Source organism: Xiphias gladius, chromosome 5 (genome assembly GCF_016859285.1).
Source record: "Xiphias gladius isolate SHS-SW01 ecotype Sanya breed wild chromosome 5, ASM1685928v1, whole genome shotgun sequence".
NCBI lineage: Eukaryota > Metazoa > Chordata > Actinopteri > Istiophoriformes > Xiphiidae > Xiphias > Xiphias gladius.
In genome coordinates, this window is record NC_053404.1 from 9,261,000 (window position 1) to 9,288,216 (window position 27,217).

General features: G+C 37.6%; 1 protein-coding gene and 1 long non-coding RNA gene across 2 annotated transcripts; one reads left to right on the forward strand and one right to left on the reverse strand.

The window, feature by feature from the left end:
• Positions 1–2,191: 2,191 nt before the first annotated feature.
• On the reverse strand, positions 2,192–4,127 carry LOC120789623. Its single transcript, XR_005707426.1, has 2 exons — positions 4,022–4,127; positions 2,192–2,468 (listed from the first exon to the last, which is right to left on the reverse strand). It is a non-coding gene; the product is annotated as an uncharacterized LOC120789623 (long non-coding RNA).
• Positions 4,128–4,233: 106 nt separating this feature from the next.
• Positions 4,234–26,080, forward strand: LOC120789622 (TLC domain-containing protein 4-B-like). The gene is made up of 7 exons (XM_040126443.1): positions 4,234–4,342; positions 11,481–11,650; positions 14,645–14,734; positions 15,945–16,003; positions 16,254–16,348; positions 21,171–21,244; positions 21,580–26,080. The coding sequence occupies exons 2-7, from the start codon at positions 11,490–11,492 to the stop codon at positions 21,896–21,898; spliced, it is 798 nt and encodes a 265-aa protein (XP_039982377.1). The 5' UTR covers positions 4,234–4,342; positions 11,481–11,489; the 3' UTR covers positions 21,899–26,080.
• Positions 26,081–27,217: the final 1,137 nt, after the last annotated feature.

A 27,217-nucleotide genomic window follows, 5' to 3' on the forward strand; every position in this document is an offset into this window, starting at 1 on the left:
CAACCAGAAAGTAAGCTGAATTTCTGTTGGCAAGTTATTTAACATCACTGAACACACAAATGTGACACCCTTACCTGCTTGCTAACTTACCATTTGGGATTAGCCATCACAAACATTAGCAAACAGGACAAAACGATACAGACCAATTGGCTCTGTGAAACAGTAGAACTAATGTTACCACCCTGTCAAGCAGAAACAGAGCAACCGCTGCATCCTTCTCCATGCCTTTCTACTCTCAAAAGCCATCAGTCCCAGCGGATAAATCCAGGGCTGAATTTCTTCCCCAGTCTGACCATGTCTCCAGTGTTGGAAATCTCCACCAATGTTAATGAAGGTCTTCCCCCTTGCCCGATCATAGCCCTTCTTTTTCAGCTTTTGTTTCTCAGACCTTCTCCTCTTAGGCTTATTCTTGGCCACATTTCCTTCTCTGTGGTGTAACACATTAGCATGCGCTGGAATTACTGTCTCTCTCACTCCCAATTCCAATTTTAAACCCCTTCCCTCACCTGTGCATGAGCATGGTTGCCCCCAGGTTCTGATTGGCTGGAATTGTTGGTCATTTACAGAATCAGGACTGTGTAGGAACACTAGATTTCTTTCAGGACACACACAGAACAGACAGCTAGCAGACCATAAGGAGATATTTGCTAAATTTGACAAAACATGTATTAGATTAGAATCACTTACTCTACCTTTAAACCCTAAAGAAGGACTGGATGCAGGCATTCCTGAAGGAGGTAAAGCAGCATCAGAATTGCTGTTTTCTAGCAGCCCTCTTTGCAAGCAGCATGCAGTTGCAACTAGTATGGGTATTATCTGTCAGTCCCTGCCTCAAGTATGACTATCCTCTAGGATGAGAGGGACCAAGCAGGAGTTGCAAATGGTGAGCATAATTTAGCGCCACAGTCAGGGAGGGAAGACCACACCTAACTGATGCAAACACTGCAAATCCGAAAGCACCCAAGTACTTGTGAAGCTGTAAGGAAAGCAAAGTAGCTAGAGCGGTAGCTCCTGTCAACTGTCCATGCGCTCTTTTGTCGTAGGACAGAAACTCAAACAATCCACAAGTAGCAAGCCAATAGCCACAGAGCAAGAAACACTTTAAGTTACAGTTTGTTAGCCGTTGATGCAGCTGTTGCAAGGATGCGAGAACACCCCAGCAAGGCTGGTCAGTAATATTAACAAACAGCAAGAAAATTGCAAACACCCAAATAACTGTACATGCAAACAAGCAAAAGTGTTATCAGGTTGCAAGTGAAAATCCACCGGGAAAATAAAAAGCGGCTACTTGCCAGAAAAGTCCCGGCCCTTTGGACTGAAGCTGCCACAAAAAATTTCAGATTGGTTTCAGCAAGACTGTCAATGGTCACCAGCTATGCAGCCTCTGGAGGACAAAAACATAGCTCCAACCATTTGGTTACAAAGCTACTAGCATAGGTGGTAAGCTAATATTAGCTACTGCTAACAATGTACTGAATCAAGTAACATGAAGAGCCTCCTTTGCCGACCTTTACCTCAGAAGATTGGCTCATTACAGCTGCAAGACCTGACAAACCTGCCTGTTACAAACAACCAAAATCTTTAACTGATGAAATCACAGTGTCAGCAAATGCTTGTACAGTAAAGAAGCAGTATTTGTGCTGTCTGTATACAAAGCTCAGCAAATGTTTGTTGACTCCATTGAGCAAGCTGTGATTTGAAATTTTGTTTACTCATGCTTGTTTAAATGTCATAGTTAATGTTTTCCAGCAGTCAGGAGGTTGAGGACAAGGGTATGAAGGGTATAGCTGATACTTATTCTTACAGGGAAAAATACTATTATTAATGAAATCTGAATTGGGAAAGAAACAATTTTCACATTATCTGTTTCCAGTTGTGAATGCTCTGTCACTGTGACAGAGACCAATAACAAGGGCCCAGTGGAATCATATTATGCATATATCGGCGACACCTTAAACCAATAGTCTCCACAACTCTAAGTTAGGTTACAATGATGTAGGCCTAACTACATCTCCATGGTATAAATACACTGGCTTTGCTCATTCAATTTAAAGTGCATTCAGAAAGTATTCAGACCCCTTCACTTTTTTTTAACATGTTATGTTGCGGCATTATGCTAAAATCGTTTTAATTAATTTTTTCCCTTATCAGTCTACACTCAGTATCCCATAATGACAAAGCAAAAACAGAATTTACAAATTTTTGCAAATTTATTAAAAAGGATAAACTGAAATATCACATTGACATAGGTATTCAGACCATTTACTCATTACATAGTTGAACCTCCTTTGGCAGTGAATACAGCCTTGAGTCTTCTTGGGTATGCTACGACAAGCTTTGCATATCTGGATTTGGGGATTTTCTGCCACTCTTCTCTGCAGATCCTCTCAAGCTTTGTAAGGTTTGATGGGGACCATCAGTGGTCCTTTTGAAATGTGTATGGGTGGAGTCCACACTACTGCTGACATCTGAGGAAGGAAATGTACCATAACATCAGTGGCTTAGTAAGACATTTGGAGTTGAAATTGTTGCTGTATGTTCTATAGCGCTCCCCTTTGTATTGTCTCTGGCCTGATTTGTTTTTTCCCTTTGTTTTTCCTTTTTTTGTTGAGTGGGTGAGCGATGAATGTTTTCTATTGAATTAGAACCCAATGAGAGTTAGCAGACCATGTTTACAGCCTCTGATGTTTTGTTACCAGTTTTTACATAGTAGCCAACAGAGCCCCCCAGGGTCGGCTGAGAAAAACAACACTAGGTCAAAACCTTTATTTTCGCTTCACTCCTACTGTCTGTGCTCACATATACAGTCATTTAATACAGCCGAATTCCCAATAAAGCTGTTCTCATTTATATGCTTTTCTGTTTCTGTCATCAGACAACAGAACAAGTATGAAGTAGTGACTGAAATGTGGCCCATTAAGACCACATGTTAACCAGCAGTCACTTCCAAACTATCTCCAAGCTGCTGCTCTGCACTGCTATATAACTGCGTCATCATCTAACAAAATCGCTATACACATAAATTAAAGACAGCGGCTGTGCTGCGATTTCAGCTATACATTCTTATAAAATGAGCACTCAGAGAGAAAGAAAGGAGCTCATTCACATCTATGCAGCTTCTGTGCAGTTTATTCAATGAGATGCATAGAGAGGTGTGCCCAACCTCACACTTGCAGGGCAATACTAGTCTCATCTACAGAAAATAGCTAAGGTTTATCCAAAAAGTCACTAGACACAATAGAATCTGTTTGCGCCAATTGATTTTGAAAGAGCTACAGCCAATATGGAAACTCCAAATCTTGGCCGGCCAACCAATAGTGTAACTTCGGCACTCAGTCACCCGGCATTCGGCTGACCAGTGTTGTAACTTCATCACACAGTCACTCACGGACATTCGTGTTTATAGGGCGGCCCTGCTGTAGCGGTCCAGCCAAAAAAAAAAGAGCTATATGTGTAAATCTGTACTCTCTGTTTACAAATCCATGCACACGGTTGCAGATATGTGCGCACAGATTACAAATCTGAGAGCATGGTTTATAAACCGTGTGCAAGGATTGCAAATCTATGGGCACTGATAGTAAAACCAAGGGCATGCATTCGTAAACTGAGAGTACAGATTTAAACATGCCCATTGTTTTTTCTCAGCTGATCCTTGGGGGCTCCGTAGTAGCCTAACCTTGTACATTTCCCTGTGGAACACTCATTAGGCCATTTAGCATTATAAACTGTGTAGGATACCGCAAAATGAGATTACTGTAATGTCTTTAAAGGTTCAGTTAAGGGAAATATTTAAAAGCCTTAACAGATTCATTGATATTAACACCAGCAGCCCATGGCTGCAGTTTGCTTTACTGGCTGTCTTTTCAGATTTACCCTGGATCAGTTCAACAAGCCTTTGCTATAAATAGATTCAGTAAGTGTTCTTCAGCAGACCACTGTGGTAGTGTGCATGTGTGTTTGTGTGTGTGTCTTTAAGAATTCAGCTGAAATTTGATCCCTATGCGGAGAGAGGGAGAGTTACCTCACACACCAACATCCCCTTTCGTTTCGGTAATCTCGCGTCGAGCTTCAAGATTCGGTCCTCTGCAATTATGCACGTTGCATGTTGGATGGGATTCTAGGTAAACACCGCAAAAGTGGCACAGGCACGGAGCAGCAGCCCGTCTGCACCCCCTCCAAGTTGTTAGCGTGTGTGTGGAGCAGGAAGCGGGCTGTCTTGTGTATCAAAAATGACTCGACATGGCTGTGGCTTTGACTCAACATACACGGCTTTGCGAGCGACCCTGGAAACTATAACCAGTTGAGAGAGTGAGGCGAAAATCATCTTAATGAAAGTCATAAGGCAAGTCCGTTTGGGATCTTTTTTCTTTTTTCATATCTATGGCTGGTACACAGAAACACAAGGCAAGCGTTATTTTTCCTCAACACATTACAGCGGCTGGCCAGGCAATGCGTCGTGAATTGGCCTTGTGTGCGTGCTATGTTATACGGTATTCCTTGCCTTAAATAAAATGAGAATACCTCTATGACTTGGTTGATAACGTGTGCTGTGGGCAATCGAATCTGGCCATCATCTGTAAAATGCGATCCGGTGATTCATATAACCATGTTATTTTTCGTGAGGCTATGAAATGCTATCGTTTCCTCGTTAAAAAAAGGGTCCACCCGCGCCAGTCCTTATAGGCACATATGATGCTGGCAAAACAATCTTCCAGGAAGTAACCAGTTTCATTCCTGTGCAGCGGAAATGGACAGCACCCTCCAGATTATTTTCACCAGAGCTATCTTTAAGGCAGGCCCAAACATGCTATTCTCTATCCTAATGGTTGAGAAAAAAATTAATCAGTGGGTGTCTGAATAACATTGAGTTACTTTGGGGTAAATTCTTCTAAACTCAGTCTTTCCACCTTTTTAACTGCAAGATACATTTTCGGGCTGACATATGCACACCTGCTTTTATGTCTAATATATATATGATATATATATATATATATGATATATATATATATATATATATGATATATATATATATATATATATTATATATGATATATTATATATATGATATATATATATATATGATATATATATATATGATATATATATGATATATGATATATATATATATATGATATATATATATATATGATATATATATGATATATGATATATATATATATATATGATATATATATATATATATATATATATATATATATATATATATATATATGTATATATATATATATATATATATATATATATGTATATATATGTATGTATATATGTATGTATGTATATATATATGTATATATATATGTATATATGTATATATATATGTATATATGTATTTATATGTGTATATATGTATATATATATGTATGTGTATATGTATGTGTATGTATGTATGTACATAAATGTAGTTAAACTATTAAAGTAAAACTAATGATTTGTTCCCTCTGACCTAATTATATATATATAGATATGTAGATATATAGAGAGAGATATGTAAATAACATCAATAGATTTCCTTGATTCGATAGATTTGAACATTTATTGAAATCAAACCATTTGAAACGTTTAAAGGGAAAAATCACTATTTGATGGAGCTTTTAAATCTATAGTCATCTGAAATGTGAACCTTTCTTTTTGTAATACGACACAACCCAAAAAGGTTGGAAACCGCTGGTTTAATCTTTTACAATATGTTGTATTTTGAAAGCTTGTGTAATATCTTCATCTTAAAAGTAACTAGTAAATAAAGCTGTCAAATAAATGTATTGGAGTAGCAAATACAATATTTCCCTCTGAGTGGAAGTGTAAGTATTATAAAATGGAAATACTCAAGTAAAGTACAAGTACCTCCAAATTTTACTTAAGTACAGTAAATGAGTAAATGTACTTAGTTACTGGGTAACATTTTTGGTGGAGATGGCCTTAAAACGTATTATTGTGGCACCAAATGGCGCAGCGAAAAATTTTAGGGGCGCACCTAAATTATGTGCTGATGCAACAAGTGAAAAAGTAGTGCGCAGCAGTTCAACCAATATAAAAAATTAGTCTGTAGCCCTTGGATACATATGAAGAGATTGAGTTATGTTTTATCTCCAAGTGAAAAAGGGTAGGGACACATTAATTAACACAGGTTTATATGGGTTTTTAGCCATGCTAGTGTGGCATGGCTGATGGGATGGCAGTGTCTGTTTGCCAGTTGGTCCCCCACTTTGGGTCAACTGAAATATCTCAACATCTACTTGAAGGATTTGCACAAAATTGTGTAAAGATATTCAGGGTTCTCAGACGATGTATCCTACTGTCTTTAGTACTTCCCGACTTTTCCTTTAGCACCACATGAAGTTGATATTTCTGATTTTTAGTAAAATGTCTAAACTGGGTGATGAATTGCCATGGATTTAGCTACACACATTCATGTCCCCCTCTGGATTAATTATCATTTTGATCATCTCTAAACTTTTCATGAAGTGCCAATATCAGGTCTAAATTTCAATTCAACCAATTATTTGGTTAATGACCAAATGCAATCCAATCAGACATCCCCATGTGTTTTGTACTAATTCATATATATTAGCATGCTAACACACCAGCCACTTCATTCACGTTGTGACTTCACTCAAAATGTCACTTAACTTCTGATAGTACTGTTTTATTGATTTAAATGCAACACTGGTCATGGGAACTGTATATATATTTCTTAACTTGTAATTTTGTCTTGCTCTTGTCTTTTTGGCTGGACCACAATAGTGGGGCCAACCCTCTAAACGCAAGTGTCTGTTTGACTGACAGACTGAGTGATAAAGTTACACCACTGGTCGGCCGGCCAAGTGTTTGGAGTTTCCCCATTGGCTGTTGCTCTTTCAAAAACTACTTGGTGCCAACAGTTTCAATTTTGTCATCACAGGGACATTTATAGGCAGTGTTGCAAACTTGGCACCTTTGTCACTAGCTTTAGTGGCTTTTCAGACCCCTTTAGCGACTTTTTTTCAAAAAAGCACCTAGTGACTTTGTGGACACTATAAGTCCAAAATCAATATTTGATTTTTTGTTTTTGTCCAAAATAGTGATTTTTGGACAAACCTTAGCTACTTTCTTTGGGAGAGTCACCAATATTGCCCCGTGCGAGTGAGTTCGGGCGTTCCTTCCACAGGCACACCTCTCTATGCATCTCATTCAATTGACTGCATGGCAGCTGCATAGATGTGAATGAGCTTCTTTATTTCTCTCTGAGTGGTCATTTTTTTGTTTTTATGAATTATTAATATGTAACAATGTAATTTAAGCCCATAGCCAAAATGTTCTAACAAAAATGAATTAAGTAATTAATTAATTAATTAGTAATTAAACAGTTCTACAAAGATATCCAGTAGTTAGTACTAGTTAGTAGTCATGTGTAAAAATCTACTTACTAGTAGTTGATAATGCATTGCTGTGTATGTGATGTGTTCAGGTTTTTTTAAAACATAAACATATTTAGTTGTTCATGGATGCAACCCTGATCTGGTTCGGATGTCATTGGCAGAGCCATGGTTGATCCCAGACCTGCCCTCACTGACTCAGGTAGGGGGTACCATTCACGCACCCCCGGTCCTTGGGCGTCGCCTCATGGTCTGGCAGTTGAAAGGGAGAGCTTGAGAGAGCTGGGCCTGTAAGATATGGTGATCCACATGATCCAGATGCTCAGGCCCCTCCACCTCCAGAGTTTATGGGACACATTGGCATGTGTTTGTTGACTGGTGTGGGAGCAGGGCCACCGACCCACATTTGCGCCCACTGCAGGGCGTCCTTGAGTTTCTGTAAGGGTTGGTGGATAGAGGGCATACCGCATCCAACTTAGGGGTGTTTCACGGCAGCAATTACGACACGCCGTGATGGTCGAGGCCCCTTCACAGCTAGGAGCCATCCACTGGGTGCTTCCTGCAAAGCGTCCACAGAACAAGGCCTGTCGCTGGTCATCATGTTCCCCAGTGGGACCTGCAGATGGTGTTAGATGGTCTCACAGGCCTGCTTTGAGCCGCTGAAGCAGACAGGCCTGGAGTTGGGGTTGATTAAGATTGCGCTCCTGCTGGCACACACCTCAGCTCGAAGGGCTGGGGTATGCTCTGTAGGTGCACCCTTCCTGCATGCCTGTCAGCGAGGACGGGTGCGGTGGAACTGCAAACTAACCCATCCTTTCAGCCCAAGGTCATCACTTCCTCCTTCAGGTCAAGAGTCATTTGGCCGAAGACTTTTTTTCCTCTGTTACAGAGAAGCGAGGACGAGAGGCACCTTCACACTTTGTGTCCTTTGTGCATACTCTGCTGCTACGTTGACCGCGTGGAAGGCCTAAGGAAGTACAGTCAGTTGTTTGCTATTGCATATGGGCACAGGGGGCTCCATTGGGCGCTAAGCAAATAGTTCACTGGATTTGCAATGCAATCCGCAGGAGTTATGAGGCCACTGCCTCCACCGTGTTGGACAGATGATAGGGTATGCTTTGGATCGTGAGCCATCCATTCCTTCTCCATACTCTTCTCTTCCCTTCATTCTGGTACACGTACACAATCTTGGTTTCCTCTCTCCAACAAATGTTGGTCCACAACTAAGCAGGCTTTTTTAGATGTTTCCTGGCAAAGTCTAATCTGGTCTTTCTGTTCTTGAGTATTACCAGTGGTTTGCACCTTGTGATAAACTCTCTGTATTTATATTCATGCAGGTGTTTCTTGATTGTAGACTTTGATAATGATACGCCTACTTCACCAGGGAAAGAATTCTGCAGCCATCCACTTGAGTTGTCCTCCATGGTCTTCCAGGCATTTTAGTGTTGCTGAGCTCGCCAGTGTATTTCATCCTTCTAAGAATGTACCAAATTGTTGATATGGCCACTCCTGAAGTTTCTGCTATCTGTCTGATAGGTTTGTTTTGTTTTCTCAGCCTAATGCTGGCCTCCTTCATTTGAATTGACACCTCTTTGGACCGCATATTGAGATTTCCTATGAACAGCTACCAAGTGCAAATTCAACACTTGGAATCAACTCCAGACCTTTTACCTGCTTAATTTGTCAAAATTTGTGAATTAGCAAGTGCAAATGTCACACCTGGCCATGAAACTGATCAATTGTCAATTGTCCAATTACTTTTGAGGATTTGAAAATGAGAGACTATGTATAAAAATGGCTGTAATTCCTAAATGTTTAATGGGATATTTTTGTTAAACCCCTTGAATGAAAACTGAAAGTCCACACTTCAATCACATCTCGATGGCTTTGTTTCAAATCCACTGTGGTGGTGTATAGGTTACTGGGCGGAACTCCAGTTCTACGATTATGTGGGTAGCCCTCTAACTGCAGGCCCAGCTGACTGCTTTTTGGTGTATGTTGCGGAGTTCCAAAGGGAGACAAGCAGCATATGCTCTGCGGTTTAATAGGGTCGCGACCCCCTCATTGGGCGATGAACGCAAAAAGCTAGGGAGCCTGAGAGTTAGGGATCCCAACTCCAATTCATAGAACTGGAGTTACATCCAGTAACTATTATTTATACAGCTCACATGTGCTTGGATGTAACACTGTTGCCAGTTTGCACACTGAGGAAGGGCAGCTTCCTGAAACGTCTGTGCAATGCATGAATAAGGAATTTAAGTGACCTAAATTTATTTTAGATTGCTGCCTTTGAGGATTCAGCACCCATCCATATAAATTGGATCTGAGTGCATTTATTCATTACTCAAGTGAAACTGATTCTCCTTTTTCACGCAACAGTGATGTCTCTAACTTGTGTAATATTATTCTATAACATAACATAACAAAGTAATCTGAGTTAGTTAGTGACAGGAATTTAAAGAACATGATTGAATTTGTTTGAAACTGCTTTTGAGACCTACTTGAGCCTTTGCTTCTAGATGTGCTGCTTTTTCTGTGTGTTGAGGTTGTTTATTCATAATGTGAGTCTCTGACAGTGAATCAGGGACATTCACAGCAGCTCCAGCTGTAGCTATCAGAACAGTTTGGTTACGTGTTTCGTACAGACTATGTATGAATACGCTACAGACTGTATCTGTTTTTTTTTCACTTCATACAAAGTCCTTTCCTTTCCACTACATCAGGCCATCTGTAGCCACTGTTATAGTTTTGCCACAGTGACCACAGAATCAATTGATAAAAATTTCATTATGAAATCTTAAATTAATTCATAAATCCAAGTGTAAGTCAAGTGAAGCTCCAATTTGTATAGAACGTCAGTGTAAATTGCTCCAGATCTATCCAAATTCTCAAATGCTCAGAGACCCACCATAGAAAAGGGCAATATTTTAATTATCAGACGCTCAAGAGGTCACTGAATAGTGCATGCAGTATTAAAATCACCCTGTCTCACATTAATCATCCTCTTTATTTTGCACCAAATGTTTGTTATTTCTCACAATGGTACAGTATGGTATCATTACTGTGATTATTATGCTAATATGAATTATTAATTGACTATATTATCTTTATTATGTTCAAGATGTTCTTTGTAAAGGTCATTAAATTGCCACTCAGTAACGTGGATGTACCCACTATTAACCCACTATTTGAAGATACGCTCTGCCCTGCAACACACTAAGGGAAATTCTGGGTTTTGTGTCACTCAGAGTGTAGTCACAGCACACATATTGTTGCTTTGGTTTAAGTTGTAAAATAGGACGCTGTAAAATGGGTAATGTGTTGAATTGGTCACTACCAGTTGTGTGTGTTTTTTAAGCAAACAAAAAAAAGTCCAGGGTGGTTTAAAAAGCAAATTCTTATGTTGCAGTTTACTGGGTATGTATTTCTGGTTATCAGCATAGATACGGTGGATGAACATGCCCATTTACATGCCCATTTTTGTTGTAGAGCTTCTTAGTAAAGAAGGTGTGTGATTTTTAGAAGCTGTGTGTGCTGAAACCACAATGACTGGTTTCAGCATGCGGACAGACAACACGTCTTGATACTTTTGTCTTCTGTCTTCACACCTCTATAACATAGACCCCGAAAGTAGTACATTAGCTTGTCATTGTTAAAAATTCAATTTAATACAGTTTAATTCAGTTTGCCAGTATTTAGTAGAGGCTCAGAAGACATAAAGAAGCCAATGGAGTAGAGCTGATTACTAGTTATTGTCAAAATGTCTTTGATGGTTGGGGATTTCTCACGTTTGCCTATGAGGTTTAATCTACCTTTTCTGGTAAAAGCCAGTGGCAGCTTTCCTACTGGAACTGAGTTAAAAATTTTACTTTCTGCCCCTACTGGCAGGTGTGATTTTTCAGACACATTGTAGTTGTTGTCACCAAATACCAATTGCACCTGCTGTGGTTTGGCTGATCTGAAAGGAAAACATAGTCAATAATACCTAATAATTTTTGTTGTTAAATTGTTTTTGTTTTAAGAATGTTGTAATGAAACAACTGAGTATGGCTAACTCTCCAAGTCTTCTTTCTAACCTTTACCCTCATTCTGTCCCTCTTCTCACAGTGGGGTTGGATGGCCATGGACCCATTCAGCCAGCTTATCCTCACCATCTCGGTGACCAGTTTCCTCACCTTCCAGTGGCTCTTTCACAAAGTCAGCCCCTGGATGTCCATGCAAATCAGCCCTGGCTTCCTTGGCCTCACTGACAAGCAGAAGGTGGAATGGAACTCAAGGTGACCTGATATGAACTTGTGATTTTGGCGAGTCTGAATATTCACATGCTATGTACAGCAGGGAGTGTGAATTCAGCTCAGATGTTGGCCAAAGGGGATTTGTTTCAGCTGGGTCCAAAGATAAGCACTGACAGTCAACCTGCATATTTCTTGTGACACAAGTATCTGACTCACTAGTGGGATGCCTTGTGAATTTTGCACGACATTTTGGCACTGCTTCAAAGTGCTGGCAGCATGGTGGAAACACAGTGGAATCGTGTTATGAGTGTTTTGTTTTGTTATCAGCCCTTCTTCAGCAGTGCGTTTTGTCAATTCAACCTTATCAGTTTTAACATTTAATATGTACCTATCTCTGACTGATAACATAAAACTTTGCTTAGATTTGACATGTAAAGCATAAAAAATCCTGGAATTTTTCATGCAAAACTTTTTCCCCTATATTTCTGTGCTTTTTATTTTAAAGAAAAAAGCTGTTTTTAACCCTTTGTGGTTTTCATGCTCGTCGCCATCATTCCTAATGGGTATGGTAATATTTTACTCGCCAACTTCATCTTGTCATAATTATTTAGCAGTAGTTATTCAATTTATTCGGTCCCTTTAAAAAAAAACCTCTTCATATGCTCTTCTTCACTGATTGTGGCCAAAGTGTGCAAAATTCAAATATATAGTATACAACAAAACTGAGTAAACCCCTGGTCAGTATCACTAAAATGTTAAGTAATTACAAATCCCTTCCATTCAATAAAATTTTATTTGTTTTTAGGGAAAGCCCAAGAAGACTGATGCCAAACAATTTGAAAAACAGAAATATTTGACTAATTAAACTATAGTTAAAGGTCGATTTTTAAGAACCAACTCCAACAAAAGTCAGTACACGCTTCATTAATGATATGCCATTCATTCATTGTAATAGTATAATAATAGAATATTATAATATAAAAAAATATTTTGTATGTCCACCTTTATTTTTGATGACGGATTGGATCCTCCTGGGCATGGATTATACCAATCTTGCACAAATCTGTGGAAAGATGTTCAGTCATTCTTCACAGATGATTAATTTCAGTTGGTCTTTAGTGGAGGGGTTTTGTGTGTTCGGGATCATTGGCATTTTGTAAACTTCCTCTTCTGCCGAGCTTCTTGAGACTGAGTTATCTTTTCATTCAAAATTTGCGTATACAAACTTGTATTCATAGTACCATCTATAAATGTCATCTCCCCAACACCTTTTGCACTAATGCAGCCCCATATCAGCACACTTCGACTTCATGGATGTTTCACGGACAGCACTTCCCAGTCACTGTGGTAGTCCTGGCCTTGTCCCCACCAAACATGCTTAACTGCGTCTGATCCAAAAAAAATTATGTTGGTGTCATCTGACCAAAGAATGTGTTGCCAATATTCAACAGGCTTCTTTTCATGTACTTGTGAAAAGTTGCAAAACAAAAAAGTTACTTGCAGTTGTGCTGTCTTGTAAGCAATGGTTTTCTTTTTGGACGCTGTCCAAAGAGGCTGACTTCATGCAATCTCCTTTGCACTGTCTTAGCAGTCACTGAAACACCAATTTTCACAGATAATCCTTGTGCCAAGTCAGAAGCACTAACCTGTCTGTTTTTTAATGGAAGATTGCCTAAATAGTGAATTGTGCATGGCGTCATTTTTCAAGGGTGGCCACTGCGTCTTCTGTTACTTGAATTATTTTTCTTATACCTCCTAACCACTGCTACAGCTGTGTTTCAGATTATGTGCAGTAGCCTATTGATGGTCTTGTACCCATTCCCAGCTTTATGAAGTGACACAATCTGGTTTCTTATTTGTTCTGTCAGTTCCTTACCATGTGGCATTAGACACAACCCAAAATTGCTCAAATTTCCTGCTTATATCAATCTGCTACAAAGATTTCAATTTGGAAGTCAAAAAAATATTAAGGTGTTTAGCCAAATCAAATAATGTAAACGTCCATTAAATTTTGAACAGATTCCTCCTGTTTCGGCTACAATCGTGTGCACATTTTTACCATGCAGTGGATGATTCCATTGTGGACATGTATTTGTTATCACATCCCCCAGACTGAAGCAATAATTTAATAAATAAAGTGTATAAATGTAAAATAAAGTATAAACTTGCTCACAGTCAGATCATCCTTGTCACATTGGTTTAATAGAATCATTTTATCTTCACAGTTAATTAGTCAAAATGAAGAGACTAGTAGGAATGCTTCAGGGCCACTGTGGTCATACCGTTTGATCAGACAACAACCAAATGTAATCTGTTGTCATGTTGCTATGTTATCTGCTAGCTTGCTATGGGAATATTGCAGATGCTGGCTAGAACAACTATATAGGAATGAAAAGATGCAGTGTATTTGCATATGAAGTGAGACAGACAGGCTGCTCTGATCTTAAAGCACTATGAGAACAGTGAAAGCTGTCCTGTAGAATGAAGTACAGTGGATTTCCAGGGTGGTAGAGTGTTCGGAGGGCACCTGGTCCAGCTTGATTTAATCATTCATTTTTATCCTCTCCCATACTCAGCTTATTACTCATGGGAGCAGATGGGAAATTGAAATGGTCACGTTGTTTATGAGCAAATGGAAATTAATGATTCGTAGAAATGGATACAGGTTATGGGGGTGAAACAGTCTTACAGTCAGTATGTATGTCACTCTGTCTTACTGACTGATAACTGAGAACCGTCCGACTGTCCCACTGCTTTAATGATTGACTGGGACTGTGTGCTGCTCTGCCTGACTTTCAGCAGTGTTTAATTTCTTAGTGTAATTGGTCTGAATCTGTTTGCAGCCCTGAAAGGGAATCAGTTGAATCACTGTGAGTCCTAAAAAATTCAGTGCTAAACCACAAAGGAGCTCCAAGGCACTTTTCGTGAATAAATAAATATGCACTATTCCTTCGGTAAGCTTATTAGCAGAAAATCTCTGATGTTTCAGACAGGAGTAGATCATTGCAGCTGTGTGTGTTTTGGTTTTCATTTCAGGACAGTGTCAACATTTCACGCACTGTTGGTGGGAATCTTCTGTCTCTACATCTTGTTCTTTGATGATGCCGTCAATGAAGACCCAGTTTGGTGAGAGTTTGGCGGTGAATCACTTGTTAAACTTTTACTTAGCAGCTGTAGGCATGGCAGGTCTGTCAGTCTTGTCTTATCCACATGTTGGAGCAGTGTGCATAGGGTTCGAGGTGTACAAAGAGTTTGAAGGTTGGTGTCTCTTTTTACCCTTTCCAAAACAAAAAACACAGTGTGTAAGTGTAAGGAATGGATTACACATTGAGTTTGCCTGCTTTAATGTAAGCTATAAACATTGGCATGCCCAGCTAATTAGCTGACTACATACTTTAACCTAGCATTACTTACAAGGCCAAGAGGTAACTTTAGCATATAGCTAACTTCATTATTATGTGGGTTTAGGGGTTATGTTATAAAAAAACATTTTTAGGAATGACCCATAAACTATGTGAGAGCCAATCAGCAGCCCTGTTCTGCTCTTTATTGGATTTAGGGAAACTTAAAACTCCCAACAGCCCCAACCAATCCCTTTAAGACAGGTACGTTTGTCAGTACTCGTGTTAATTTCATGTCTTCTACACGGATCATCAACTTGTGAGGATATTAACTTTTTGCCTGGAACATGTAGGTTTAGCTCTAGTCTCTTACCGTTATATTATGAATGTGGCCATCAAGTGCATATTTAAGATCTTTTTCTCATTTTAAAATAAGCTAACTAAAAGCATTATAAAGTCAGCTAGAGACACTTCAGCCAACTCGAGGAGTTAGTGCTACCTTGCTAGCTAGCTAGAGCTGATACAATCTGCTAGCCACAGTTGTCATTTCGGCTGATACAAATCAGCTTGAAATGAGAAACCTGCTTGTGTTTACTTCTGTGTCAAATCAAAAATCAAATACCCATTGTTTGAAAAATCACCAAGAACTTTGAGTGCTATATCTTCCACCATTATCAATCTAGACTGCTTATGTGTTGTGCCAGAATGGAAAGCTTTACAGGTGTAAACTAAGGGGTGGGACTTAATGAGGGGTGAATTTGGCTTATATTTGGTTAATTTTAGCAAATTTTGCTTTTAGTTAGATTGTAAAGTAATGATATACATCTCTCTTTGATGGAAATGGGAAATCCTCTGCATTCACGTGCTGTCTACGTCCATTCCTTTTTTGATACTACCACTAGGAATCACCAGTCAGAAATTTTCAATACCAACACATAGTGACTTTAAAATCTAGTCACACAAACCCAGTTAAACCAAATGTGTATTTTCAATAGGGGAGACCCTACACTGGTGAAGACTAATGTTGCCATCACAACAGGCTACCTCATATCTGGTAAGAGAAATATACTGTTTACCCATGTAATGTTTGTAAAATTGAGACCCAAAAAACATGCACGTTAAGTTTTGGCCCTGTGTGTCAGCTGCTGGTCAGAAATAAAATAACACACACATGGACAATTTTTAAATAAAGTATAACAAGTTTACAGTATGTTTTTTTTTTTTAATCAGTTTTATGTACTTTATATTTTTTGATTGCACCAATGACATGTTATCTCTCTTTTCCCTGTTCTTTTGTTTTCCAGATTTGCTGCTAATATTTTACTATTGGAAGGCGATAGGTGACAAGTTTTTTGTAGTTCACCATCTGGCAGCGTTGTATGCTTACTACTATGTACTGGTGAGTGCCCTATTGTCCAATAGCAGAACGTGCAGGCAAGATGGGACGGCACAACCAAGGGTGAACAGCAGTGTCCTGTCAAGCTGGGTGTTTAACTAATTTTGCCAGTATTCAGTAAGTGTCCATGGCTATTTCCATACAGCCATGCAGCTCATACAGGTTAGTTAAATATGCACAAGGCAAGGTCAGCATAGTCAATAACTGTGAAAATGATGTACCCAAATCGGTACAAAGACAACAGAGAAGGAAACCTTATGTATGGCTAAAAACCACCTCTTAGAGTGTTCCAACACTGTTTGCTTTCTCAGTTTTGCCAATATTAAGATGTGTAATTTTTAAGATGTTTGTTGCTTCCTCTGTGTTTTTATTTTTTAGATATCCTGAAAATGACTGATTTAAAAAGTAACAGTTGAAATGGTGTTGTGGGGATTGGAGTAACAACAGTGATAATCATAGGTTTCAAGTTAATTTGACATTTTACTAAAGGATTAGCAGTTATAGCTGCATTGTAAAAGCCCTCTTACCAACATGATAGTTGACCCTTGTAATACACCAAATCAGCTGTTTGGTATGAAGGCTATATATATGTTATTCTGTAACATTTTGCAAAATCAACTGTTGTTATTGGCATTAGCCTTATAATGATTCCGCAGTCTGTCTGAAGCTCTAATTAGAGACTCATTGGTTATTCCTGCTCTGCTAGTATTGTTGGCTCTTATTTAGATATTGAAATAGTTAAATTTACTCAGCAGTGCTGTTCACTCTTGGTTTAATCTGAAACCCTCTAGGTCGCCAGGATCTGTCGCATAATTATTATAGAAATGAATGACTATGGTATTTTTTGCATGGAATGCTCAATAATGGTACTGGCTGATGACCGCCCTCCCCCCTCACCTTGCCCTTACAATTTCTGTGCTTTCTGTTTGTTTTACTGGCCCCCTTTAGTCTTGTGTGAATCTGACATAATCTGCTTTTCTGACTTTAGCACAGCCGAAGGCTGCTCTGTAACCACTGTGTGCATGCTGGCAGTTCTGAAGCATTCTACACAGACAGGGTTCCTTTCTTTTTACTGTGCATGCCAACAAACAGTATTTAACACTCTTAATTACTTACCTTCCTATCTACAGTACTTTCAGCCTGTCTGTCTTTGTGCCAGAGCCTAGTTCTGCGTCCTTTTTCTCTTCCTTACACTCCTCCAGAGACTCTCTGCTGAGGGAAAACTGACAAAGGCACTCAAAAAATGTGACCCCAGACGATAAAGTGTATCACTAAATAGCCACGTCCTTTTTTCTAATACCATGTTGAATGTATTCTGTCAGGTCTACCCTATGGAATTACTGTTGTTAACAGTCTTAAAAGTCATTTTTTCCCTTTATACCCTTTTTATTTTAGTTAAGCAAATGTACAGGGATTTGCTCTGCTTCTGAGTCCCCATTCTTAAACTTTTCTTGGATTAAAAAAAAATAAATAAATAAAAAAATTAAAAAAAAAAAATATATATATATATATATATATATATATATATATATATAGATAGATAGATAGATAGATAGATAGATAGATAGATAGATAGATAGATAGATAGATGCTTTACATTGCTTAGTATTATACTTTTGGATTTACGTTGCCATTGGCAATTTACCATAAATGTACTAAAAATCTTGGTAAAAAGCAGTAAAGCCCTATAGATGTTTAGTTTCAACCACATGTTTAGTGTAAACCCTGTAAACCATTCCAGTCACTGGCTGTTTTTACAGAATTTTTCTTAAATGTGTCACACATACATATTTACATCTGTTTTCGTCTGTCTTCAGTGCATTGTTGATGAGGATCATTACTTTTGCAAAATTCTGTGTCTAAACAATAATAATAAAATTAAAACAATGTCACATTGTTGTAAAAAAAATTATGATTTATTACTGACTGTAAATCCAGCCTTACATTTGGAGAAACAGAGCAAGCACCCGTATCTAAAACAAGTAGGTAAATGAGATGAAGTAGGCCATACTGTTACTGGACACTCATGTCTGTTTCCTCAGATTAGATCTGAAATTCATGTGGGATAACAGAATGAATGCTCCACATTATTCAACTGTGATAGAAAAAAAACACATTGCGAGTCACATAACTATAGGCGGTATTACATTTGCAGTAAAAACCACAAAAAAATTGGCTAACCCTTGGTGTCAATTTCATTTAATTTAGTTTTGTAATCAGTCAAATTTGTCATATGTTGTTTTAGTCTTATTAGTTAATGTGTTGAGTGTGTTTATGTGGAAGTTTAAATGTCAAATACATAAAAAAATTTCTACCTACTCAATACAAATATTAAACTGTGAAGTATACATCCAAATTAAGCCTAATTAAATGTACTTAGAGTCTGGAAGCATGTATTAAAATCAGCATAATTTCATGACCTTGTTGGTATGTTTTGATTTTGATTAGTCAGCCACTAAAAACAGTATCCAGTATCCCGGTAAAAACCGTATCCAAGTCATTTTATGATTTTTTTAACAGTAGCATAATCTGTCTTTTGTCTTTTTTTAACGGTCAAGTATAGCTTAATAAAAAAGATGGAAACATGCTGTGTAAATACTAGATGCATGCTTTCTTCTCAGGATTGTAAGTGTTGCTTCTTATTTGCTTCCAATTGTGGTGACATCTGTTCTTTTTTTTTTTTTTTCTAATGTATCTGTCTTTATGTCCTTCGCTGACTTTAACATAAATAGCCCCTCTTCAAACGCTACATGCAAAAACTACCAACAAAAAGTGGGGTTGTGTCATCCCCATTCATGCAAAAACTACCAAAAGGGCTATGTATCATTTAGAAACCCAGAGCAGGTCTTGATCTGGATGGGGACTTCTTTATTCCTGTCTTGTCTGCTGTTATTGCTGTTGTGTTGCACTGAGCAGATATGATGCCCAGTCACAGTATGGACTTATCAGTTCCTAGATGTACTAGCATGCTCATGCAAGGTAGACACATTAAATGGTAGAAAAACTGCAATGCAGATGTACCCTGTTTGTATCACATAGTATGTATGTTTCAATGACCAGCTTTTTTGTCAGTCCTGATGGTAAGTCTTCTTTTACATACTCCTATAAATCGAGCCACAAGCCAAGTAATATTGAAATCTATGTGTTGTGGGTCTTTTAGTCAAGTTGAAGACTGTGATTTACATCCTAAGTTTGAGTTTGATTTGTTTGTATGGTCTCAAGTTAGACACAAAATTCTGTTTCAGAACACCTGAGTCAAACTCAAACTATCTAATTGCAATTCAAAATAAAATAAAAATAACAGCACTAACTAATGCACTTTTTCAGTCAGAACGCATAATTCAAACTTATTTGACTAATGGCAAAATTTTTCATTTTAGTCTCAGTGCTTAGTGTTCAAAAGTTATAGTTGATTTAAAAAGGTAGGCCAGATCAACAGTGTTTAAGATCAGGTCTCCTGAAAGCATCGTTTTAAGATCTTTCATTTCATCATTCTATTTAGCAGCAGCTGAAAAATGTGCAATTGTATAAAGCAGAATGTGAGTAAAGTCAAGTCGGCTTATCTTATAATATGATCACTTGTAATAGGGCTTCATAGCGTCTTCTGTCCAGGTCAGAAACCACCATGTGCATTTTAGAATCAGATATCATTACAGATATTGCTAGCTTCATTTTGAATTGTCGTCTGCCGAAGATGATTTCATACCTAAGACAATGTGGAATTCAGGCCCTGATCTTCTAAACAGTGACAAGTTTGGCAGTTGAACATATTACTTTTTACTCTGCATGGCTTTTGATTGCTCCTTCAACTAGTGGCTGGCTGAATGAATGTATGTATGGTTGTACAGTATATGTATCAAAACCTGTGCTGTGTTGATATTTGCTAAATACCTTTTTAATGTTGAGAAGTTATTCAGATGGATTGCCTTGGGAGCAGAAAAACATATTGTACAGACCATCTGTACAATATGTTTTTCTGCTCTTAGGATGAAAAGACATATATGTTAGTTAGCAGAAGTTGGCATATAGTTTGCTGTGAGGGTACATTAGTGATTATTACCTCGATAGATGCAAAAAGTCCTCATAGTATGTGGCCGTTTTTGCCTGTTGAATCTTGTACTCTTGGGTTCTTAAAGGGTAGGAGGAGGAGGATGATGAGCTTGTTGATAATTTTCTGTGATATTTAGACACTTTATATGAGGTAAAAGCCTTGATTGACTCACTAGAAGTGAGGCCAGTATTAGTTGGTCAGTCTGTCTATCCATTACTTTTACCTATTGTTACTCGCCAGATTGATATTATTTTGCACATCACCGATTATTTTGGCTGATCGCATAGTGTAGAATGAGTTTCTGCTCACAATAAATGAAGAGAATGAAACTTTAGGAAGGGAAATGACAGTCTAGATGAGATGACAGTCTAATTTTGACCTGCAAAACTTGAAGGAATAATTATGTGCCCTGACGGAGAACAGTCTTTTGTTAGATATGCCAAACAGGTCTTAATTTGGTGGGGGCTTAATTTAATTTTAGACCTGAGTTCCCCGTACTGTAAAAGAATTTCTTTAATTTTCAAACTGTATGGTAAAATACGAAATATAGACATTAGTCATTTAGACATTCCTTAGTTTTGGTGATTTGTCAAGATCTCTGCTGTCATAAGAAATGTAACTGGTTTTGTTTTTCTATGATACTGATAAGAAATGGTGTTTCCCCGAGGAGCAGATGGCACATCAGCTTCATGCCTGCTAATCCAAATGACTCAGTGTCTGGTTTTTGTCACTTTCATTTTTTTTTGTCTTCCTTTTCTTGCCTTGTTCTTCCAGGGCCAAGGAATGTTGCCTTATTTTGCTAACTTCCGTCTGCTTGCTGAGTTTTCTACACCATGCGTGAACCAGCGGTATGTACCTGCTAATTTATGATGTGGGCTTTGGGTCTTTACATTCAGGGTTGGAGCTCAATTTATAACATTTCTCGAGATTATATGTCAAAAGTTGTATTAATTGTTAGGAATTTTAATTATATGTAGGAAATCCACTGGTGGTTGCATGTTCTTTGTATTCAGCTTGTTCTTTGAGTCCAGTTTATCCGAATAAAGCTGAGGTCATAGGCAACATACTTAAACACTCATGCAACTGTTTTTTTTTTATTATAAAGTTCCTTGTGATTTTCTTAAACATACTAACATCTTTATCCTGCTAGACACTGTTTTCTTAACTATGTGTTGTGTTTCAGCTGGTTCTTTGAGGTACTAGGTTATCCCAAGTCCTCCAGGCCCAACATGGCCAATGGTGTTGCGATGGCATTAGTCTTTTTCATGGTCCGCATCGCCGTCATGCCACTCTACTACGGTCGTATGTTTGCAGTTTATGGCACTGAGGCCTTCTACCTTGTGCCCTGGGGTGGCCGTGTGGCTTGGATCTGCTCCAGTATCTGCTTGGACATCATGAACATTATGTGGATGCATAAGATTGCCCGCGGCTGCTACAAGGTGTTGCGTGCAGCACGCCTGAGCAAAGCCGGCACACCTCAAGAGAATGGGAAGACAGATTAAGGGAACCATGGTGTAAGTGGTGAGAAAACGTCACACTATAGACAAAATGACGTCTTTCTCAGTGCATTGGTGAGCATTAGTTTGGACCCATACATGTCAAGCTGCTTCAGTATTAGCACACCGGGAACTTGTGACATTACAGGGCCGAATGTAATGAGGGAAACTGAGATTTTTTGTACAGCGGACATAGTCACTGAGAAGTACTGATGGACCATTTAACTGGCCATCCTTAAGCCAAGAAATGACGTCTTAGCAATACTCTGTGTGCATGGCCAATTATTTTTCTCTTGAACAGTTTATCACAACACAAAAGGGGTCATCCTGGGAGAGTATATTGTTAGCCCAATCACAAATTGTCAAAAGATTTACCGTTCTTTACATACTTATTGCTCAATAAAAGAAATTTTATTTAAAAATTAAGTTCATGTTGATGATTAAGCAAAGATTTGAGGGAACCTCGAAAACATTTACTGATTCCACAATAATAGTCAGTGCCATAAAATCATTGTCAGATGCCTGTTGAGGGAGAAGGGACAAGCTTCCTTTTTTTACCCCTCTTTAGACAAATTTGCAGGGACTTGATTGAGACGCAATCAGATCTCATGAAGTGTAGTAGAATAAGTATGAATAAAGCAAATTCATCAGTCATCGACTGTCATTTAATTAAGAATTTCATTTAAAAAGCCAGCCTTCAGGAAATGTATTGGATTTGCATCAAATGTTTAATTTAAATAGTGTAAGGCTTGAACAGGCATCAGTATACTGTATGTTGTCTGTTTCTTTGGTCATACAGGGGGCGAGGCAAATGGATTTTTAAAGACATAAACAGTTAAACAGGACACTTTACTTCAGTACAGAAGAGCTAAAAGGGAAACTGAATGTCAATACTGTGTTTTACTCTGACATTAAGCAATGCATGAACAGTAATTTTCCTTAAAGAAATACTGAGGCCATAGTTAACATCTGATTTGTAAATCCACATGATTTAATGTGTGTACAACGTGATATTTCATAGAATGCAAAAAAAAAAGTTTTACAATACATAAACAAAAATATGTTGTTTACACTATTATGTGGGAGTTGGCATTGTATCTGTTTCACATTGTGCAATGCATGTTAAGGGTTGAAACTGACCTGGAGTGCCGATATGGAATCAGTGTCATAGACAAACCTAAAAAAATTTAAATACAGATTACAAAGAGTGACTTCTTTTACATGTTCCATTTATACTAAGAGGTTTGATGGGAGATGTTAGTGGGATTCTGAAACTCTTTTATACTTTTTCCATCATCAGTTGTTGATCTGAGGTTTACATCATGTTCACAATTCCTTTGTATGATATCTTTTCAGCCACAAACTGTTAATTTTATCCCTGGGCAATATTTGCCAACAAGCTGCATGCTGCTATGTTTGTTTTCCTTGAAGGAATTGAGGAGTTTAGCCATGAAATTCTATTCAGTACATGATTTCAGTAAATTCATTTTTAAAATGAATGAATTTGTTTGTGCATATTTTAATTTTGTGTAAAATCAAAGACAATAATCAGTGTTTCAGATGGTAAAAGTTTGTCAAAAATATTTTGTAATTGTTAAAGAGCATTTTAATAAAAATAGCTTCTGTCTCATATTATATATGATTCCCAATCAGCTGTTAAACTCAATGTGCACTTCCATATTTATTCATCCGATCGATACATTGGTGGTGTTTTGTTAAGAGTATGTATAAATACATAGAAAAGTTGTGAAGATTCACATGTTATAATTGTTTTCTTAAGCATCATTGTACTGACCATCATACAAAACACTGAACACATGGAAGAATTCAGCTTAAATGTATTTAGGACAAATGTGTCATTTTATTCAAATTAGAAGTTACAATTCATAGATGATTTACAAAACGTACTTGAATTTTCATCGTAAATGTATCTTTTTATGAGCTGTACATCAAAAGCTGTCAAATGTTCGTGAAACAGAAACAGGGATTGTTAATTTTTAAAGTATGCCTTGCTATGTTCAGAATTTGATTTTGTTGTCTTTTTAAAAAAAAAAAAGATTGCACAGTGAATATTTTCTTACACCCAACTCTTCAAAACACTGTGATTTACTTGTGTGTTTTCCATGTTTAATGCTTGTCTATTGTGATTTTTTTGCCCTTGTAATAGATCAGTTTGTATGTAAAACCAAGAGGCTTGTTAAGGCTTGTTGTTTTATTGTTATTACTTTTATTGCGATTTATAAAATTTCAAAAATGTATGTATATGTGCCAGTGCTTGAGCCATTACTACTCCATGGTAAAAACTTATGGTGTCTTCATGAAAGGTCATGAAATTATGCTTTCTTTTTCTTCCATGAGGATTTTCATACAACAGTGCCAACTTGCAACCATGATTCAGTGGTTCAGATAAGTTCTCTTCTCAAAACATGCTGCGGCTAGTCACAGTTGTAATGATGAGGCTCAGTTTGGTATGCCATGGTAAAACTTCATTTAGTTATGCCATTGAACCAATGTCTTTGGAACAGGATGGACTTTTGACAGCTGATTATGGGTGTATGTCATCTACACTACAAGTGGATATCACCATCGCACATCTTAGAAAGGAGTCAGGATGTGGTATCTGTTAATATTTCACTGGAGTTAATTAGAAATCATGCAAAGGTTTCAGGAAAGCAGCAGACTACCACTTCTGGTAGAATCAGGGGTGGCTCAGTATGCAAGGTCATGCATGGTCAATATGGTCTTCTTCGAATGCACCCTCTGTAACTGCATGTGGTATTGCATGGTGATTGCACTGTTAAAATAATAGCATATATATGTGTGAGACTTTTTTTTCTTTGTTTTTTTTTTTTCTTAGTACATGTACACAATGTTTACTTAAACGTTATTGTTGTACTGTGCCACATAATGTAATCCACAGATGATGATCACAGTGGTGTGGCAAGAACATCATAAGTAGAAGTTAAAATAATATCCAGCACATCTGAATGTCTGAATGTTGGACAGAGGAGAGACGTGAGTAGGTAGAGTGTTTAGTGACATTCTGTAAATGTGTTGGAGGTGAGAAAATATTTGTCATTTACATTTTATTTTAATTAAATACTAAGTTAATTTATGTGATGTAATAGTCAAGGAAAAGGGTTTGTTGGAACATTTGAGGACATAATTAAGGAGCCTTTAATGTGTTATATGGATTTCATTATGCTGCCCAGAACATGATCAAAGTCATAATAACTGAGTGGGACATGGTAACATAAGAGCCTAATTAGTCTTAAACACAATTATTTTAAGACATCGTTTTGCCTTTGCTCACACGATACCATTTGCTTTGAAGAAAGCAATGTATAGAAATAATTCACTGTTAATAAATATTTAGAGTGAACTTTCTAATCTTAATTTTATTACTGATTTTTTCCTGGCAGCTATTACAGTGCTTAGTTGGATCGATTTCTTTAAGTGATATTTCATGGAAACCTAAGACCACCAAAGCACCTTTAAGTCTTACAATACCATTAATGCCTACAAAGTGTATATGTATATAGGGACAACAGTAATAATACCAATTTATATGGCTTACATCATATTTTCACAAAGTTTATTTTTCAAAAACTTTTCCTACAAAATGCCCTGAAAAGCATTGGCCCTAAAAGGCTTTTTGTTTACAAAACACATGGCAGATACTTTTTGCCCCTTTATGGTAAAAGCAAGGTAAAATCTTTTGAAACAATGCCACATAAATCCTAATCAGCTATTTTTATTTATCCCAGTCTGTGATGGTGTTTGTAGTGTTTTTGCATAAGGGTTTCTGTAAAGACAATAGTTGGTTCACATTCAAGCTGTTCATATTTTCTACACAAAAATATTCAAATACTAAGAATAAGTGCTTCAGTCTTAAAGTTAACAGTTATTTTTGTCATACTTAAACACATGGGTGTAATCAACAACATATTATTATGATGAGGACCAACTACATTCATTTCCATGAGATGTCTCATTGCCATAATAGGTAATGTCTTACATGAGCCACTAGAGGACAGTGTTGCCCTATATTTCTATTCTCTGTGGTCTTGCTTGACAGATCTGTAACCACTATGGGGCTTTGGTTTGCAAGTCTTTAGGTTTCTGTTTTCTAGTCATCATCAATCAAAGGGGTAAACTCATTGATGTATTTACCATAGACTGAAAAAGTACTGTTCTGAAAAAGCACTGTTCTAGTGCATGTTTACTTGACCTGCCATAGGCCATACTCTACTGTTGTTACCACACTGTAAATGTGTCAACCTTATGTGTCTGCTCCTCACTTAAACCTCACACATGGGACTAAATGGGACAAAAGGGGTGGATTATGATTTTAGGTATATTTTCTTAGGAAACAAAGACTTTCAGAGAAAGAACTAGGGAAGTGATGTTGGACAAGTTGGTTTGTTGTTGCAACTTACTGGATGATACCAACAAACCAGCTGCCACTGAGGAACCTGCTTAAAACGCTCTAAAAGAGGAGGGGGAAATTCTGCTGATTGTGGATGGGGCTAAAATCAGCAATTATTTTGGCTGGACCCAGAGGCAAATCCATCTGCATCTTTCTATCAGGCTGTTGCCTTTGTTTACTTGGAAACCACTATTTAACATCCATCTGCTACCTGACTTGACTTGTAAAAGAGAAAAATAAACACTTAAAAGAAGACTGAATCATCTTTAACTCGCATAAGTCACAGTAAAAGGTCTATAAACAGTTGTTATGGAGAATGTGCAAATCAAGTCTGTCAAGGCACACTGATAAATAAAATTTGAAAATATCTGTATTGTCATGGTTATAAGATTTAAACAAGACTGGTATGTATAAGCATACAAAGGTTTTCATCTGGATCACATACAATCAAATGAGTGATAGACACACTTATAAACAACTTCTGCAGGGTATCAGATTATTTTGGGTTTAATACAACTTCGGTGAACATTGTTTTTGAAAGCACAGATCACCATTGTAAACATCTGCATAATGCAGAGATAACTAGAGATGGCTATGCCAATAACTTTTCTTTTTGTTTGTGTGGATACATAAACCATTAAAATTTAAAGTTCACGTAAATGCTGATAGTAATTGAGCTTTCTTGAACGTAGAATTTAAAGTCAACTGCATACATGTAGACTTTTTATTGGAAAAAACTTTTTTTTTTACTGGTATTACTGAGTACCTGATATGTTCCTTTAAATGCGGACTTTGGATTCTGTGTCTGGTTAGTTGTCAGTCACAGAACAGTTAAGTTTTAAACACTTGTGTGTATTTATTCCATGAAGGAAATTTCATGACTTAGCCGGTCAGGC

Excerpts from the sequence above, each read along its gene's own strand:
- LOC120789622 (XM_040126443.1), top strand. The coding sequence starts at position 11,490 with ATGGCCATGGACCCATTCAGCCAGCTTATCCTCACCATCTCGGTGACC. Across the intron at positions 16,004-16,253 it reads AACAGGCTACCTCATATCTG|ATTTGCTGCTAATATTTTAC; the intron begins GTAAGAGAAATA and ends TTTGTTTTCCAG. Across the intron at positions 16,349-21,170 it reads ATGCTTACTACTATGTACTG|GGCCAAGGAATGTTGCCTTA; the intron begins GTGAGTGCCCTA and ends TTGTTCTTCCAG.